Source organism: Saccostrea echinata, unplaced genomic scaffold (assembly GCF_033153115.1).
Source record: "Saccostrea echinata isolate AGI-Se365-2 ecotype Australia unplaced genomic scaffold, CSIRO_AGI_Sech_v1 ptg000001l, whole genome shotgun sequence".
NCBI classification, from domain to species: domain Eukaryota; kingdom Metazoa; phylum Mollusca; class Bivalvia; order Ostreida; family Ostreidae; genus Saccostrea; species Saccostrea echinata.
Window position 1 is genome coordinate 18,621,677 of NW_026889750.1, and position 20,057 is coordinate 18,641,733.

General features: G+C 32.5%; 1 protein-coding gene across 1 annotated transcript; it reads left to right on the forward strand.

The window, feature by feature from the left end:
* The first annotated feature begins 276 nt into the window (after window positions 1–276).
* On the forward strand, window positions 277–18,438 carry LOC133195281 (uncharacterized). The gene is made up of 15 exons (XM_061331168.1): window positions 277–415; window positions 1,417–1,640; window positions 2,990–3,088; window positions 4,565–4,955; window positions 5,529–5,691; window positions 6,519–6,624; window positions 7,087–7,187; window positions 8,925–9,044; window positions 10,735–10,893; window positions 11,521–11,754; window positions 14,671–14,778; window positions 15,794–15,943; window positions 16,612–16,735; window positions 16,935–17,009; window positions 18,126–18,438. Exons 1-15 carry the CDS (start codon window positions 325–327, stop codon window positions 18,225–18,227), a joined length of 2,247 nt encoding a protein of 748 aa, XP_061187152.1. The 5' UTR covers window positions 277–324; the 3' UTR covers window positions 18,228–18,438.
* Window positions 18,439–20,057: the final 1,619 nt, after the last annotated feature.

The following is a 20,057-nucleotide window of genomic DNA, read 5'->3' on the forward strand; positions in this document are numbered from 1 at the left end:
TTTGCAAAACCTAATGAAAAATTAATGAAAATTTTTTCGAGAAATCGGGAATAATTATATGTCCCTTGTTCCAATTTTTAATGCTTTTAAATTTTTACTCATTTGATTCAAGTTGATAAAAAGTAAGTTTTCAAAATGTATCATTGATAATGAAAAAGAATACCTGAAGAAGAAAACATTAAGCGTTGAATTTGCTACGGGTTCGGTCTTTATTAGATTTATTGTGACGTCATCGATTGTGACACATTGCGCCAAGAGACGAATTCGCGGGAACAGTAAACAGAACTTTGTCAATTTCTATGTACTGACTCATTCTCTCTAACTATGATTTCTTCCGAGTACAAGAAACAAGCCACTACTCCAAACAGCCAGGAGATAACGAAACTTGTTCGACGTCATTTCAGAGCTCCTGAAGGTAGTTTTATTACAACTCCTTTCGTGAAAAAAACTTAACGGAAATAAATAAATCTTTGGGAGAAAAAATGAACGTATGTCGTTTCACTTCTGCAAGTAGAGAATTTTTTTTTATCATTCACGTTGGAAAAAAAAACTTGGATCATCTACTTTTGTGGGAATAAAATTTCGTGGATTTCAAAAATTTTTTTATTTTGTTGGGACGCAATTTTGTAAATGCGTGGTTGGAGAATAATTAAGTTACTTAAGTTTAAAACGAGTTTTGTTATATTTATATCCATTATTTAAAAAAAAAAAAATCCACAAAATATAATAATTTCAAATATTTTACATGATTCAGAAATATTTAAAATACTTGTTTTTCATTTCTATTCAATCAAATTTTCAATTATAAAGAACTGTATAATATATGTCAATCCACCCCCCCCCCCCCCCCCCCCCGTTAAATTTTAAAAATCTCCTGAAGTATGCACAATTGTATATAAAATTGTATAAAAATATGTATTAATAAAATATATTATTGATTCGAAATAAATAATCGGCATTCTTTGTCTCTGTGATCTCACAAACTATTTGAATTTCGTGTTTTGTGTTTGTCTTGAAAGAGGACTAAAGGCACAAAATCTGTTCAATTTTAACTATAGTATTTACAGAGTGCAAACTTGCTCAGGTAACATATTCACATACTTGTAAGTCTGAATAGACCTGTGCTCAATATTTTCCAATCAAGTATAGGTGCAAAATACTCTATTTTCTTTCAAAATCATTAAATGGTTGGATTTATGTCATTTTGTTGATACCATATCTAACTTATGATGTCATAGTTGATGAGAATATTTAATGCTTTGAAGGCTACAAATATCTCCCTGATTTAGAACATAGTAAAATATTTCTCCATGAAAGTTAGATTTTGGGTATAGATATTGGCTTGCTACAAGTATTACAGAATATAGTCTTTTATATACAAATGCTATGCAAATTTATTGTTTCAAATTTAATTAGCTGTTTCATATCAACCACATAAAACATGGACCAAGACAAAGAATTTCATGATAAATGAGAGGCCCGATGATCTCTGGGAAAAACATTACCTCAGAAGAAAAGAAAATGATAGCAGAGGCTACCAAAGTGTCATCGGGGAAAAATACAAACCGCTGGGTGATCAAGTGGTCCTTGATACTTGTGACCTTGTGCTCAATACAATGTCAAAATGTTTGGACCCCAAGGTAAATGAGCATAATGATTTTTCGGTTAAGATTAAGATCTAGTAAATAAAAGGTGCATGCCTGCAGAATTCTCAAATGAGAAATGAATTCCTTTAATGATGCTTTGTAACTTAAATGTCATTTTCAATGAGAAATGACTATTAAAGGAAATGTATCCAGGTCTTAGAAAATGGTAATTTAATTAAAATATTCTTGACGCACTTATCTTAAAATAATATTAAATTGCATTCATTTGAATATAGATATTAGGTTACCTTTTAGCATGATTTCAAAGGAATTCCTTGTCATGAAAAGTCAGTTTTCCATGTAATTCAATTATAGCCATAATGCAGGGATAGACATTAACTTTCAGATTTACTTGCCTTTCGGGCAAGTGATCTCAAACTTTGACTTGTCCGAACACAAAACTTGGTTGCCCAAAATAAGGAAAGAACTTCAGAAAAAAAAAATTTATTACTGTAAATATTATGACAAGAAAAAATGTGACCAAATGCACTACCGTTAATTTGGCAAGGTGAGGTACCTGAAAAAATTTTGATGCTGCATATGTACATAAATGTATACCACTGTCCCTGTAAATTTAACCTGTTAACACACACTGCCATGAAGCAATAACCCTCCGTTTATTTAAATTCATATTTTTAAAAAATTATTTTCGGTAGGATTCTTTTGTGAATCGTAATTTTCTGAGATAACTGTGAAACAACGCTGAAGGAAGATAGTTGCTACATAACACACATCGATCTTTACCTTGATCAGGATACATCGTGTTACACTTTACTTATATTCTGTAAGTGAATAAATAATCTAATTTCCAAATAAGAAGTTAACAAAAATGTTAGACGAACAGCATATTTACCAGGGAAAAAGAACGGAATAACGAATCCGCTTTTCAAATGAAAGGTATAATCCAGAAATGCTGAAAAGGAATTCCGAATACAAAAACAATGTCAGTCAGGTACCTGGCGGAAATCAAGTCTTCAATTTATTGTTTTTTCAAATAAATTAATGTAAACGAAATAAATATGTACATTTCTATGAGGAAAAAATCACTTGCCCGATCGGACAAGTACGTCGCAAGATTCACTTGCCCGAACTGAGAATTTACTTGTCCCGGGCAATCGGACAACCGTTAATGTCGATCCCTGCCATAAAACTTATTAATTATGACATCATAATGGATCTAGCACCAAAAAGTAAACTATAAACTCATTTACTAGATCTTAACATTAAGGAAAGTGTCATATGAATATTATAATGGAGATTTTTTTTTACCAAATAAAATTCATTATGTAATAATATAACTTTTGCTCTGATTTAAATTGATTGGGGTTGCTGATCATTTGTAGATAAGAAAACAGCCATTGTTTAGATGTGGTGAGGATGGAAAACACGAGAAGAAGCATGCAATTACATTACCTCCAATAGGCCACAAGTCTGTCTCCAAGGTATTTCCTGGTAGAAAATTGTTTTTATGCCCCACCATGAATATGGCCGGGGCATTTAGTGTTTGTCATGTCCGTCTTCCATCCTTCTGTCCTTCCGTCTGTCTTTCCGTCACACTTTGCGTTTAGCTCTGTTCAAAGCTCAGTTTCAAAGAAACAATCCAAGATATTTTTATCAAACTTCATATGCTGATAGATATTGATGAGAGCTATGCAACTGCATCAACATTTTTTGACCTTGACCTTTCCTTTGACCTTGACCTCACTTTTCTTAAATTAGTGTTTAGCTCAGTTTTAAGGATACCATTCAAGATAGTTTAATCAAACTTCATATGTTGATACATATTGATGTAAACTATTCAACTGCATGAACATTTTTTGACCTTGACCTCACTTTTCTTAAATTAGTGTTTAGCTCAGTTTTAAAGATACCATTCAAGATAGTGTAATCAAACTTTATATATTGATACATACTGATGTAAGCTATTCAACTGCATCACCATTTTATGACCTTGATGTTTCTTTTGACCCTGACCTCACTTTTCTTAAATAAGTGTTTAGCTCAGTTTTAATGAAACAATTCAAGATATTTTTAATAAACTTCATATGCTGATACATACTGATGAGAGCTATTCAACTGCATCAATATTTTTTACCTTGACCTTTCCTTTGACCTTGACCTCACTTTTCTTAAATTAGTGTTTAGCTCAGTTTTAAAGAAACCATTCATAATATTTTTATCAAACTTCATATGCTAATACATACTGATGTAACCTTTTCAACTGCATCAACATTTTTTGACCTTGACCTTTCCTTTGACCTTGACCTCACTTTTCTTAAATTAGTGTCAAACTTCATATGCTGATACATACTGATGTAAGCTATTCAACTGCATCAATATTTTTTTCACCTTGACCTTTCCTTTGACCTTGACCTCACTTTTCTCAATTTGTCTTAAAATGTTGCATTACTAATATACCCTCGGCGGGGCATTCATGTCCTATGGACATATTTCTAGTCTTTTTAAAGTACCCAATTTGGGGAAATTTCTGTTACGTAGCAATTTTTGAAAGAAGCAGTAAACACATATTTGGAAAATTTTCAACTTTCTCTACTTGTTGATAAATTTATGTAGAAATTTCATCAACATTGCAAAAATAAAAATGGAAAAATGTTCAAGTCCTCTTATCAACAAGGGTACCTATTGACTGCAAATTAAATTTCAGGCACCAGAAGGTATGGTAAATTCAGTGGCTGTAAATATATACTGTCAGTAAACATACACAAATTAGAGTACTCAAAAAAGCACAAACTTCTTTATCAACTGATTAGCATAATCATAAATTTCTGTATGTATTTTTTTTTTATTCATATATTAGTGTGTACGGGTACTTGACTTAATCATGAAGAAGCAGTGCAAAATATGATTACTACTAAATTAAGTATGTTTACAGTATCAGTTATCTGTACTTATTGCAGGCATCTGCTGTAAAAGAGAGTTCCTCCCTTGACCCAGCAGCTATAGAACTTCCAGAGGTTCACAGCTTCCGAGAAATAAAACAATTTTTAGATGAAAGCAAAAACATCATTCGTAAAGTCCATGCAGGATATCCCTATGAAGAATATGTCAGAAAGCGTTTGGAAATGAATCGCAACAAACAAGAACAAAACAGCACCAAAGAAAACGAAATGGTTTTGATGTCACTTACCAATTTACAACTGGGTCTTCCAGATTTTCAAACTCACGAAGAGGAAATAGATCAGGTCAAAGATAGTCATGTGATCAAAAATAAAGATCATGTGAGTCCAGGAAAACGAAGGAAGAAATCCATAATGATAGATCCAAACACAAATAGGAGGGTATCAGTAGGTAGGCAAGAAGCAATTTTCAAAATGATAGGTCAAAGGTCAAGGTAAACACAAGTCCTTGTCCAATGCATATTTATTCTCCCTTTTGCCGATCTGGCCCATAAACCATAGAGAGTGCCCTTTTTTTAAAGGGTGTGCAGTAACTTACATATCTTTTTTGTAAAATCCTTGCCTGATGTATAATTTTTGCCCTTTTAAATGTTTGGCTCATACTTTACCCATATATAGACCTTTGGATCAAAGGTCTTCACTTTGCAGTGTTTGCACCAAGTCAAAGGACAAGGTCAAAACAGATTTGTATAAACTCCATAGAAGGTGATTATTCTGGCTACATAACTGATTGAAAGAAAATATTTAAATCAAAATCTTTTAATTTACCTCTAAAAATAATCTGTACAAGTTTAAAGTCTTCTGAAACAATTATGGAAACTGTAAAACCATCTCTCCAGTGAATCTAGTTTATGATATTTATTGAAAATTTCAATATTTTGGGAAAATGCTGATGCTGAAGTTTGAGAGGAACTCACTAGAGGTATTTCTGAACTATTTATCTATATACAGTCTCTGTGTCTAGATCCCTTAACCCAGAGTTTAATGAAAGAAGAATTGGCGGCTCGTAGAATGACCTTGAAGTCTCCTATCAACCAGGGCCTAACCCTCGGCAGCATTGGGGAAAATCCCTCCTTCATACAGGAAGAGTCATACAATCAGCTGCTTCATATTCCTAGTGGAGTATCGTAAGTTTTAACAACAACTGGGGAACAATGATGCTCATTAAAGTGGTAAAAATTTTTCATTTGAATGGAACATTTGGGTCTTCATTTGTTACATGTTGACATGACCCTTTCTTTAGAAAAGAGAAAGCAATTATTAATTTTTGTTGCAGTGTTTTAAGACACCTCACTTTCTAGTCAACTACCAACATGAGTTTTACTAAAATTTGGATTTTATGAAAGGAGAGAGAGTTAGAGACTCCCCACTGCTGTAAAACTCATGTATTGCAATGAATATGTACATATAAAATTCATGTTTATTGAAGTTATGAATCAAATAAACACATGTTTACCTAGTGTTTATGTAGACTGCCAATCTGATTGGCTATTGTATTTATGGAATACCTAGTCTACAGATATTCAAATGAAGCTTGTGATGGCTTTTTCCCTTTCTGAAGAAATGAGTGTGTCATTTAACATTCTATGTTCAAAAGAAAGCTCAAAATGTTCCATTCAAACAGAAAATTTTACCACTTCAGTGTGCATCATTGTAGCATCAAGTAAATTTACAGCAATCTTTTAATGTATACCAGTATACTAAGTAAAAGATCAGTGAAAAAATATAACTTGTCTGAAACAGCAATTAATGTAATTCTTATAGTAGATATTGGACTCCAAACTTAATAAAAGCAGTTCATTTCAAGAGGAATGCATTTTTTGTCAGTATAAAAGGAAACGGAAAAAAAATCTTTTGTCTAAAACAGTAGGTATCAATGAATTTGGCAATAATAACAGATGAGTACATGTATAGATTTATAATAATATTTTAATAACGTGTTTATTATGAAAAGGTTAAAGAAGGAAAGATTAAGAAGAGACCATTTACAATATTTACAAGCTCTTTCCATGGTTATAACTTCAATTAGTAACATGAAGACTAGAGAAATTAAATCCAAGGTAAGAGAATACAGAATAATGAGTAGAGGTACTGTGAGCACTGAGCTCACAAAATGATACCCCTGCTATCATATGAGTATAGTGACAAAGTCCATTATCTGCTATGGGAAACCCCAAATATCTGTTTATTGATAAGAATGAAACTTTTGTCCAAAAGAAAAATTTTACCCTCTAATTTGAAATTGCTTGCAGGTCATGAAAATAGATAATAATAGGTTTTAATTTTGGAAGTGACAAGACTTTAGAGCAGTTAGAATAGTATGTAATATTATAGTGATGCAATAGTATGCATTACTGAAAGAGCTGCATACAATTTTACTGAAAAAAAATTGCAATTAAAGAAAAAATTAATGCATTTATTTACAGCAGAAGAAATGTTCTAAGTTAGAACTTAATTCTAACATTAAATAAATCTTTGATCACTCCTGGTGACCCTTACATATTAAAATTTTGATTCTGCAGACTCCATTAAAACTTGATGCTGTGAAAGCTTTAAGGAAAGAACCAGTCATTGAACCTAGAAACCCATTCCATAGAAGAGAAAGCAGGGCAACTACTCATCTGTATGTATACCAAAATGATCTACTAATTCTAGAATAGGTTTAATGAAATAATACTGAGTACTGTAAATCTGCCATTTGGCCTTTTTGTTTATGAAGAAATTGAATTAACTCAGAAAATGTGTAAACTATCATAATATCTATATACATTAACAGGGAACACTGCTCATGAATTTTTGTTTTTATCTGTTTACAGTGAAGCATTTTACTTGTTGGGTGTTTCCAGATTAGTCACATGTTATCTCTAAACACAATGTGACTTATAAGGTTTTTTCTTAATTTACTGTGGAATTAATAAGTAGTGCATGAGTGGCAGATACATATTTTATTAATTTTTTGTTGCATACATGTATATTTCATGTACATGTATGATACGTATGATATATTTGTCAATAGTTTTGTGATTTAGAATTCATATATTGATTAAATAATTATTCATCTGGTGCCCACATTGGGACCTGGACAGTATTCTCTGGTGGGTGAAAGTGATTGACCCAGAACTTCATCCCACAGGTGCTGGCACTCCAAAAGAGATGAGAACATCTCATTCTCTGGAGGGGGACAGTGTTTTAGAGAAAGATACATGGCATCCTACTAGCTCAAGCTAATGGGTTAATCCTTTGGTTAAAATCCATTTGGAGGCACAAAAATGTCTCTGTTACACATAAGCAATTTCATGGATTGCCCATAAAATTTACGTACAGGTATTGATGTACCGATTAATCGATTAAATCGATTGTCTAATCGAAATGGCACTTGATTATAGATAATCGATTATAATTTAAATAATCGATTAATCAAAATATTAGTTAAAAGTGTCACAGGTGGTGAAAAATCAAGCCTCAGCCGGGACTCGAACCCAGGGCCTCTGGCATACCGTGCCAGCGCTCTAACCACTGAGCTACTGAGACCCGATATATTGACTGACTTTCATGCATCTGTTAACCTGGAGACAAAAGTTAATTATTCCTTTGATTTTTGATTCATTCTTCTTTGAATTTAACTAAATCCCAAATAATAATCTAACAAATGAATCCAATGATACAAAATATATCAAAAATGTATCCTAGAAATCACTCCAGAATTTTTTACCAATTTATTCTTCATTCAAAAATGAACAAATTTAATACTTGAAATCAATCGATTATTAATCGATTATAGTGCATCCGATTATTCCGATAATCAATTTTGAAGAAAAAAATTCCGATTTCCCATCACTACGTACAGGGTTCATGGGACATAATTCATAGTCAAACATCTCGAAAGCTCTTTAAAAGACAAAGAGCTAACAGATCAAAATTTGCTGAGGTTGTAAATTCATGGATAACCCCAAAATTCATGGAAACGGAACCCTCACGAAATATGATTCTACAATAGTCACATCTTTCAATAAAGGTCATTCATAGAATCAGACTTGTATGGAAAATACTAGATAAATATAAGGAAAATACATGTAGTCTGTAACTTTTTAAAAAATACTATGAGTGTGAGATCTTATTGTAAATGAACTTATTTAGAGATTATCATATTTTATCGACTTGTCTGCTAATTCATAAACATGCAAATATTAGTTTCAACTTATACATGTCTTTTTTAAAGAACTTACCTGCATGCATTATAATTAATGATTTTGCTTATCAATTAAGGTAATCAGATTATGATCTTGAAGTTTATGTAGTATATGTACGTGTATTATAAAAATGATCCAATTATCTGAAAAAGATCAATGTTTTTCAACAGTTCCCGCCTCCAGTCTCGATCACAACAACCACATGTTGGTCTCCACAGAGAGGCTTCTGTGGGGCGGGGCATGCTGGAACAGGTGGCTGGAATCACAGGGCTTACCTCCAAACTCAGAAAGTGAGTACAATCTTAATATGTCTACAACAGCCACATAAGTTAGTTTGAACTTGCTGAAAGTGTTAAAACTGCATCAATGAAAAATATATCCATTTTCCATTTAATAACAAAACTATAGGCTTTCATAATACATGTAACAGGTAGTTCAAGATATAGAAATGTTATATTTCCATATTTTGAACTACCTGTTATCATGAAAGCATCTAGTTTTGACAATGTGGAGTACATTGTATTTTCATATGATTTTTTTTTCATGAAATTACAAGGAATGCAATTTTTATATGTTTATCAATAAAGATTTGTTTAAGTTATTATCCTTAAACTACTAGTGTTTATTTCCAGTGGTTAACCTTTACAGTAGACCTGTTATGACTGTAATAAATTTTGCAGAAATAAAATGAGACATTTTTCTTCAATAAAATTCATTTCTATTTACAATACCTACCAATGGTCTAGTATATACATGTATAAATATACAGATGTTGATTTTAGTAATGAATGTTTGTTGTCCCCCGCTTTCACTGAAAGTGGGGGATATTAATTTGGGTCGGTCTGTCTGTCTGTATTTCTGTCTTTCTGTAACACTTTCGTTTCTGTGCAATATCTCGAGAACCCTTTGAGCTTTTGCAATGAAATTTTGCATAGCAACTCCCTATGACCTAAAGAAGAAACCTATTGATTTTGAGGTCCAAAGGTCAAGGTCATAAATTAATAAATTCTGTCTGTTTTAACACTTTCGTTTCCACGCGATATCTCGAGAATCCTTTGAGCTTTTGCAATGAAATTTTACACAACCACTCCCTTAGGCTTAAAGAAGACCATATTGATTTTGAGATCAAAAGGTCAAAGTTCAGGTCGTAAATTCATACATTGCGTCTGTGTGTAACACTTTCGTTTCCTGGACATATCTCAAGAAACTTTTGAGCTTTTGCAATGAAATTTTATACCATAACTCCCCATGGCCTCTCTCGTCCCTCTCAAAGTGTCCCGTCCCTTTTTTTTTTATTAATTCTATTAAAAGTCGCTTGGCAATATTTTTAGCACAGGGGCATGTGGAGAGTTATTACGTATAATACAGGTTGTCGGCGGACTTTATATTCTAATTATACATCTATTAGAACTGTTTAGTAAAGGCTAAATTAGACACCATTTATTGTGTAAAATTTTGACAAAATCAAATGTGAATATAATTTGCTGTATATTGAAGTACCTCCATGGTCTAGGGGTATGACTCTTGTTTAGCATGTGAGAGGCCCCAGGTTCAAATCCCGGTCGATCCTTTTGGGGGGGGGGGGGGATTTTTCTTTTTTGGGATGTACTATATAAATGAGAGTAATCAGCATGTGAAATGAAAAAGTTATGACGTCTGGCATGTACAAACTCATAAAATCATTATTACAGTGTGATAAATATTCTATACAAAAAGAATCTTCTTTACACATACTAAAGAATAAGCAATCAAATCTTTATATCCATATTGGCATTTTTTATTTGCTTCAATATACATGTATCATGTATACATTTAATAATTCTACAAATCAAAGGGGGGGGGGGGGGAGGGAGGGAGTCCGACCCAAACCCCCCGAACTGTACATGATCTTCTTTTTTCCATAAGCGGTGGACACAAATTCTCTGAATTAGCTTGTTTAGTTTGATTTTAATGATGGAATATTATTGCATTTTGTGTCAGGAAGACAATGTGGGGTGGGGTGAGTAAGATTCAGCAGCCTCAGCAGCAGGGCCCCATTGTGGAGACTTGGGAGGATCTTATAAACCTAGAGGAACCAAAGAAGACAGTGGATTTAACTCTACAGTCTAGGATCCTAATGAAAGCTCTGTTGTGGAGCAGGTTAGAGGAAAAACATACATTATGTGTATTAGTAGTCGTTAATAAATATTAAATAAATAAATTCAATACATTTATCTTGATTATCCAATCTAAATATGAAATAAAACAATATTCCAGGAAAGATCTAAATGAAAAAAAAAATCTTTGAAAAATTGATATGATAATTAAAGAACAATTTTTAGCTCACACTTGCTTGAGTCGGATGTATAAATGATCTTAGACTATGATGATGACAGTTTTTCTTTAAGCTCACACATTTTTTTTTTTTTATCATGCCTCTCCATACCATTTATTTGGATGATTTTCAATCGAAGAAGTCATTAATTCTAAAAGATAGAGGATTTTTTTTTGAAGGGGGGTTAAGAAATGTAAAGAAATTATTCCTGAAATGTAAAGGAGAAACAATTTGGGCTTCAGTGAAGTGAAGTACATGTAATATATGGGAGGATCATGAAATACCGTACAAGTTCAACTTTGGCAAAATAAGTTTTTGTCACAGTCTTGTGACTCGGGTGTGTGACTTTGGGGACTTTATAACCTCACTTTTCTTGCTTCAAAAAAGTGTTTGTATGTTTTCTCATGTATCAAGTATATACTAATCCAGTATTTGTTCATTCATTATTGTAGGAGGAGGGCAATTACACCCCAGGTAGAGTCTACAATGACCATCACTGAAAACACTGAACTGTCCCGGACTGAGACGTCCACTGGCCCCACCCACATACAGAGCAAGATACGCAAGGACTTACTGGCAGCTGATCATCACAGAAACACAGGCCCCATACACACCAAAAAACTGCCTATCTGGCAACTGGTAGCCATGGACAAAATTCCTAAAAGTTTACAGGAGAAAAAGAAAAAGTATGGTTGATTTAATAAATTTTAAATGTTTAGTTCATTAATGTCAGAGAGAGGCACATATCTGCATCTCCATATCAAACAATCCTGGTGGCTTAGACATGGCACAGGCACAGCTTCAGCCTCCAGAAACCTGCGACTGTAGCAATCCTGGTCCTATGTAAAACATGTATCTGTAGAAAGCCATGGCAAAAAATGGTCGAGGCACGGACAAGGCACAGGATATTGGCTGAAATATTTGTCCTCAGCTTTCACTGAAAGTGGGGATTTAATTTTAGTCTGTCATTCTATGTGTCAATCTGTTTGTGTGTAACACCTTTGTTTCCTGGCAATATCTTAAAAAATCTTTGAGCTTTTGCAATGAAATTTTATATCACAACTCTCTACTGCTTAAAGAAGATCGACCCCTATTGATTTTGAAATCCAAAAGTCAAGGTCAGAAATTCATACATTGCAAATATTAGTTTCCAGAAGTTTCCACTTTTTTTTACAGTTTTCTCTTGGAGGTTTTGCTATGAAATTTTGTAACTTAAGTCTATATGACATTAAAAAAAAAAGACTCCTAATGATTTTGAGATCAAAAGGTCAAAGACCTAGGTCAGTGAACTCAATCCTTGTAAAACGTACTTTCTCACCCAATGTGATTGTGAGAGAAAGATACCGGTTTCATTGCAGAATAATAATTTGAACAACACTAAGACACTTCCTAATCAAAACAAAACAAAAAAAAAACAAAGAAGAAATAATAATAAAAAAAAATAATAAGTTTAAAAAATGCATGCCAAATAGAAGAAGTTTATATATTACACACAAAGTTTTCAGATGATAACTTTATCTGTAAGTTCTGTAAGTTCTTTTTAAGCTTTTGCAACGAAACTTAAGAATTTCTTTAAAAAAAGACCCCTAATGACTTAAAAGTTGAAAGGTTAAGGTTGACGTTTTTTAGCTCACCTGAGCTGAAAGCTCAAGTGAGCTTTTCTGATCACCCGTTGTCCGTCCTCCGTCCGTCCGTCTGTAAACTTTTCACATTTTCAACTTCTTCTCAAGAACCACTGGGCCAATTTTAACCAAACTTGGTACAAAGTATCCGGGGCCACAATAGGGAATCCAAGTTTTACATTGAAATACATAGGAAAAATCTTTAAAAATCTTCTTCTCAAGAACCACTGGGCCAGAGAAGCTGAAACTTATGTGGAAGCATCCTGGGGTAGTGTAGATTCTAAATTGTTAAAATCATGACCCCCGGGGGTAAGGCGGGGCTACAATAGGGAATCCGAAGTTTTACATTGAAATATATAGGAAAAATCTTTAAAAATCATCTTCTCAAGAACCACTGGGCCAGAAATGCTGAAACTTAAGTGGAAGCATCCTGGGATAGTGTAGATTTTAAATTGTTAAAATCATGACCCCCGGGGGATGGGCGAGGCCACAATAGGGAATCCAAGTTTTACATTGAAATATATAAAAAAAAATCTTTAAAAATCTTTTTCTCAAGAACCACTGGGCCAGAAAAGCTGAAACTTAAGTGGAAGCATCCTGGGGTAGTGTAGATTCTAAATTGTTAAAATCATGACCCCCAGGGGTAGGGCGGGGCTACAATAGGGAATCCAAGTTTTACATTGAAATATATAGGAAAAATCTTTAAAAATCTTCTTCTCAAGAACCACTGGGCCAGAGAAGCTGAAACTTATGTGGAAGTATCCAGGGGTAGTGTAGATTCTAAATTGTTAAAATCATGATCCCCGGGGGTAGGGCGGGGCCACAATAGGGAATCCAAGTTTTACATTGAAATATACAGGAAAAATCTTTAAAAATCTTCTTCTCAAGAACCACTGGGCCAGAGAAGCTGAAACTTATGTGGAAGTATCCTGGAGTAGTGTAGATTCTTAATTGTTCAAATCATGACCCCCAGGGGATGGACAGGGCCACAATAGGTATTACAAGGTGGGAAATCTGGTAAAGAACAGCATGGCCAAAGTTACTCAGGTGAGCGATATGGCCCATGGGCCTCTTGTTTCTTTCTTCATCTGCATATTTTTTCAGATCTTCCATCCTCCTCTTGTTTCTTTCTTCATCTGCATATTTTTTCAGATCTTCCATCCTCTTCTTTTTTCCTGTGTGGGACACAAATTTTATTAATTATATTGTTTAAATTTGATCAGATGGTTTTACAAAGTGTGTACTAAAAGCTGTGCTAGTTTCCTTATATGGATCCATCCTCTCTGAAAACCCTAGCCACCAAAATTTTCAAGAATTTTTAATTATCTCCCCCTTGAAAGAGAGCATGGCACTTCCTGTGCACAAATTTAAATCCCTTTTACCCAAGGATGCTTCGTGACAAGTTTGGATGAAACTGGCCCAGAAGTTCTGGATAGGAAGTCGAAAATGTGAAAAGTTTACAGACGACACATGACAGATAGACAGACGAAAGATGGACACTTTTTGAACAGAAAAGCTCACTGGAGCCTTCGGCTCAGGTGAGCTAAAAACATCTGAAAGACCTGTATTGATATCCAACTGGGATTTAAGGACATTAAAACAACTTTGGGTCTTGAACATTGACTCTGAATTAACATAGAGAAAAAAAATATTTATACTTAAAGTGCAAAGTTGAATTAACTTACCTGGTAGTTGAATAATTTTGATATGATGTTGCATCTTTAATGTTGATTCCTTGTTAAGATAATGTTGATAATGTTCAACTTCATTGTGAAAGTACTGGTTTATCAACATTGAAACCTATACATTGAACTTAACTTTAAAACAACGTTAACATTGGTTTCCTTCTACGTACAGTACTTTAAAATGCAATGACCAGTTCTAAGCATTGTAAATAGATATACATTAAATAAAACCATGCAATGTATTATAACATTTGCTTTGACTAATTGACTTGTATAATATTCCTTGTATTTTTAGAGAAACATTACAACCTGAGAACATAGTTTCTAATGACAAAAGGTCCTTCCTCAAAGTCAAACATGATCTACACAAAGATTTAGAGGAAGAATTACAAAAAATAGACAGGTAAGGCAAAAAAAAAACAACACTTGAGTTTTGCATCAAAAGACATCGAATTTAATTTTAAAAGACGATTTTGACCCATGACATGTTTAATTTGATCTTGTATTAGTTCATATCCAGAAATTGCTGTCAGGAAAAAATAAAATAAAAAAATAAAATAAATAATTTTCCTACCTACCTACCCTATTTTTTTCAGGCTGGTAGCAGAAAGCAAGACTTTTTTTTGGGCCTAATGAAAAAAAAAAGACATTATGACTAAATGAAATTAGTGTTGAATAAACAATAACAATTTCATATTGGAATTGTCCTTCTCTAGGGCTGGGATGATACATTTTTTTCTGTATCAATATGTATTACAATATTTGTGTCACGATACAATACTGTAAATTCCTAATATTAATTGAGTACTTAATTTCACAAAAAATAATAAATATGAAGAAATATTACATATAAATGTATATCAGCAAATTAGAAGTAAGCATGGCAGGGTGAGTTTATTTCGTGACTGGTATTTCTTGCAAAATTACGTGATAATTAATTCCTCAAGTACATCTACAGTATGCATTATGATATTTTCAATTATTTTTGAAATTTTTATTTTGTATTGAAAAAACAATATATATAAGAATATTTTTATTCATATTAGCTATGCATATCAAAATAATTATAATTAGATTGGATTATAAAATTAAGTAAGGGGGGTGTGTTTTGTGGACCAATATTTCTAAAAATGTACCGATACATGTATTGTTCCCTAACAAAATCGATCATTGATATTTCAGTATATCATCCCAGCCCTATCTTTCTCCATATACATGTATAATGAGAGAATTAAGTAAAATCTTGTCCAAATTTTTTTTTTATATTAATCTTTTACAGTGTTTTATATTTTGCATCAACTGTGTTAGTGTGTTAAATAATCTAAATACACAGTTATTACTGGTATATAGGTAATGATATGCATACAAGTTTCTAATTTTCTAACCACTAGTAATATCTTAATTTTTGTTCACTGCAGAGAAATGTTAGCTGTCTTCAAGATGAAATATGGAGAATTTGAGGACATGAGTCCACTTTTTGAGGTACACCGAAGTAGGTTAAATGGCTGTGTCACAGGGGGAACAACTCACAGGAATATGGCTATAACTGATGTCCCACCATTAAGATGGTATGATTATCATCATTGTTATATATTTTACAGCTTTTTTTTTTAAGAAAGTTAATTTTTTTATGTAAACATCAATTACTGATTACCAGCAGATGCAAGACACTTAAGAAATGAATTTAATTTTTGAAGATTCATGAGGACATGAACTACGACGCTTCACGCCGGCATATTTCATGAAGCATGTTAGTGCTTCATGATAAATATGCCAGCGTGAAGCATAGTAGTTCATGTACCTCATGAATTTTCAAAAATTAAATTCATTTCTTATATTTACATTATTTTTCTGACGAGTCACAACAAATTACACTATTCAACTGTCATTTTATTAAGCAAAACAGTTTGCACTATAGTTTTGACGTAGAGTGCGGTATTATGACGTAACAATGGAGATATTCATGCTCATCTCACGGTAGTTCATGAGAAATGAACAGTCTTCTAATTTACTAAGAATCTTAAGGAAAAATATTTGGAAATGTAAATATTGATAAACATGTAATTATCAATCTACAAGTAGATATATATTCTAAATATTGTACAGACTTTTGATATACAGCAGAGATAAAATATTTGTTAAAATCAAGCTTTCTTCTTGTATAAAAGCTATTATAAATAACGAGGTATTTCTTCCAGTTCTAATTTCAAAATCATGCAGTCACATATTTCCACAGGTTTGAAGACCTACAGGAGAAAACTTATTCTATCCTGGGGCATCAAGATGAGGAAATAAATAAAACACTCCAGGAAATAGGACGATACTCCACCATCGACAGCAAAAGCATTCCATCAGCTAAGGTATGATATGACAGCAGAAACAGAAATAACAGTGTTATGCAGTACAGGGGAAACAACTCATATGAATATGGATATAACAATGTTATTTATGCATGATGACGGTTTTTTTTCTATTTCAAAGGATGTAAGAATAAAATTATTGATGTATCAAACATTCTTGAGAGAAAATTTTACATTTTTTTTTTTACAAACTTTACAGGCTAAGTTATGTTTGCTGTTGATGTCACTTCCTGCAAGCGAGTTATTTACAATCCCTGTACAGAGAGGACTGAAGGTCAGTAAATGAACTGTGCCCCCCTCCCCCCCCCCCCCCCCCTCAAAAAAAAAAATTTAAAAAACAATTAAAAAAAAACACACACACACAAAAAAGTAGACACAACTTTAGGCATTGGAAAACTTCAAGAATGAAAAAAGGGGAGACTAAATATATTTCCTGAAAATTTTTTACTCATATTCATGCAATACTGTGGAATCAACAGATTTTGTGGTAGCTCAATTTTCATGGAATTTGTAGGTACCTCTCATCCATAAATTAATATCCTCCACATTATCAAATTAATAAAGTAGGATAACAAAGTCAAATTTCCTTTTGTAGGTATAAGAGAATACTGGTACATGAAATTATGTCCCCATGAACCTGGAAAATTTAAGCAATCCACAACAATTGGCCCCCAGGAATTTTAATGATTCCACACCTTACATATGTGGCTTCTTTTTATGTTTCTACTTAATGCAATACATGTACAAAGGAACTGACTTTCAATGTATGTTTATACAAAAAATTTTCTTCTTTCATACATTGTTTAAGTTACTCTGACATTCCATGTTTACAGTGTTAATTACAAATTTTAAGGTCAGATGAAATGTTCCTCAATAATGTATAATTTTTTCCAAGAATTTGTCATTGAACTATTGCTACTTTAACAAGTTTCCTCACAAAAAATTACGATACCTTACTAGGCATTTGCGCAAGATACCAGGGGATGTTATGTACTATATAATCCTACTGGAAATCACTAGCATTGCCACTATCACAATTTTTTGGTGACTTTTGGTGAGTTTAAAAATCGTAAGATAATGATAGTTTTGATTAATTTGTTGAATGTTACGAAGAGATACAAAATACAAAACAGATATTTGAGCAACATGTCATCAGACCTTCAGTATCTTTTTTTTTTGGGGGGGGGGGGGGGGGGGGGAGGTGTTTGCAACGTACTATTCTGTTGTCACAGCACAAGTTTGCAATGCCTTATATCAAACAATATTTTTTATTGAAAAATTATCATGCAGATTTAATTTCACTGGTTCTGTTTTTCTATTGGTCAGTAATTATGTTTTTCACTGGTTCCGTTTTTCTATTAGTCAGTGATTCTGTTTTTCTATTGATCAGTTTGTGCTGGAGGTGATATTCCAAGCAGAGGATCATCTATTGGGGGAGTGGCTACAACACAGAAAAGTACCTTACTTCATCAAAGAAGCTACAAGTCCTTGAATTATCCGGATTCATTACCAGAGTACAGATGTTTTCAAAAAGACAAAAAAATTATCACTCACAAGTGAACTTGTTTCCCCAACTTTATATCACCCACTATCATAAAAGATTTCACAAATGCAATGGTGTGCAACTTACGTTAATATTTACAATTACATTATCAAATATATATTCATCTTGTATGAAAACTCTATTTGTAATTTTGATATTAAATTCACAAACATTAATTGAAATACACAGTATCTTGTTTCTGTGCTTTACCTGCAGAATATCAAAATTACCTGTGAGCTGAGAGCTGAAATGAGTTTTTTTTTTTTATCAAAGGTTGTCTACTTTTTGCTATGTCCTTGACTTCTAAGTTTATTTTATTTTGTTTTCTCCAGAAACACTGAACCTACTTGATCAAATTACCAGTAAAATGGACCAATCTATCATTCAAACAAAATTGGAAAGAAAATGGTTGTTGTTTAAACAGATCATGCAAACCTGTGATAAGGCTTTCTCAAGTACCGGTAGTCTTCAAATTAGAAAGATCAATTAATGCCTCTTAGATCAAAGATTAAGCCACAGAGTAGTCATACAGTAAAGAAAAACTGAACAAAATTGGATGAGGGGTTTTGGGTTCATAAATTTTCTATGAAAAAAAAAACTACTGGAAGAAAGGGGCATAACTCTTATCAAATTTGTAAATTTAATTAAAATTTTGGTGTATTTTTCTAACTTGCAGAAAGAGGAAGTGCATTAAACTGTGTATAATGACATTTAAAGATGCAGTAAAACCTTTTATACCCAAGGATTTTTTTTATAGATGTTTAGGCTCACTTCAGAGTGTATGTTGTATTTCTTTGCCTCGCAATTACTGGTATAATAAAAAATTTAGGGCAGAGTTATCAAAACATAGGTCAAATTTTGTTTCTAAATCTTTATGGATATTTTTTATTATTATTATATTTATTATTTAAATACCCAAATGAAATTATCCATGCATGCTAAATCGTAATCTGAGGCATTTTTTTTCTTTTTTAAACTCTGTATTCACTATCTATTAGAAATGCTATTTCCAAATTAGCAAAAAATATGACATTACAAATTAAAAATATCTGTTTCAAATTTATATAATCTATGTAAAATGATGATTTATTGAGCTGTATCAGAAAAATTTGAATCAGATTATCATGAAAAACAGGAATTTTATTTTAATTACTTCAGCAAAACTTTGGATGGACTTGCAGAGTTATTCCCCTTTTTTATTGTAATTCCTAAAGCTAAATCATGCCACAATTGCTCATTAGATTGGCTTAGATTTTTTACTGCAGATATTTTGTACGTTAGATTTAATTTATGACAAAATCATTTATGTTGCAATTAGTTTGACATTTCGCTTTATTGACTGGACTAAATATTGGGGCTGTATTGTCAAAGTATGTGTTCATATGCATTGATTTCATGATATCAACACATCATTGCGTAGGAAGTAATTCATTCTTTCAATAGAGGAGATTCACATTCATCCAATTCATTGTCTTTTATAACATAAATGTATGTAATAAAGTTTGAGTTCCACTTCTCAGAAAGAGTATCTGACCCCTGAGAGCACTGTTGTACTTTTTTGGCTATGCAGAAATGAAAATATCTCTATGAAGTAAATGCATTGTGTTTTATTTCTCAATATCATCAATTAGACAATAATATCAACCTTGATACAAGACTATGCCCTAGAGAATGTACTATAATAATATGTATACTCAAACACTAAATTTCTTTATTAAAAAATTGAGGATATTTTTTTTAGAATTCTAATTAATTGATTTCAATGTCCATGTATCTATT

Coding starts and splice junctions, on each gene's coding strand:
- LOC133195281 (XM_061331168.1), top strand. CDS start 325: ATGATTTCTTCCGAGTACAAGAAACAAGCCACTACTCCAAACAGCCAG. Junction 7,188..8,924: donor AGCAGGGCAACTACTCATCT/GTATGTATACCA, acceptor GTTTTTCAACAG/TTCCCGCCTCCAGTCTCGAT. Junction 17,010..18,125: donor CTGTACAGAGAGGACTGAAG/GTCAGTAAATGA, acceptor TCTATTGATCAG/TTTGTGCTGGAGGTGATATT.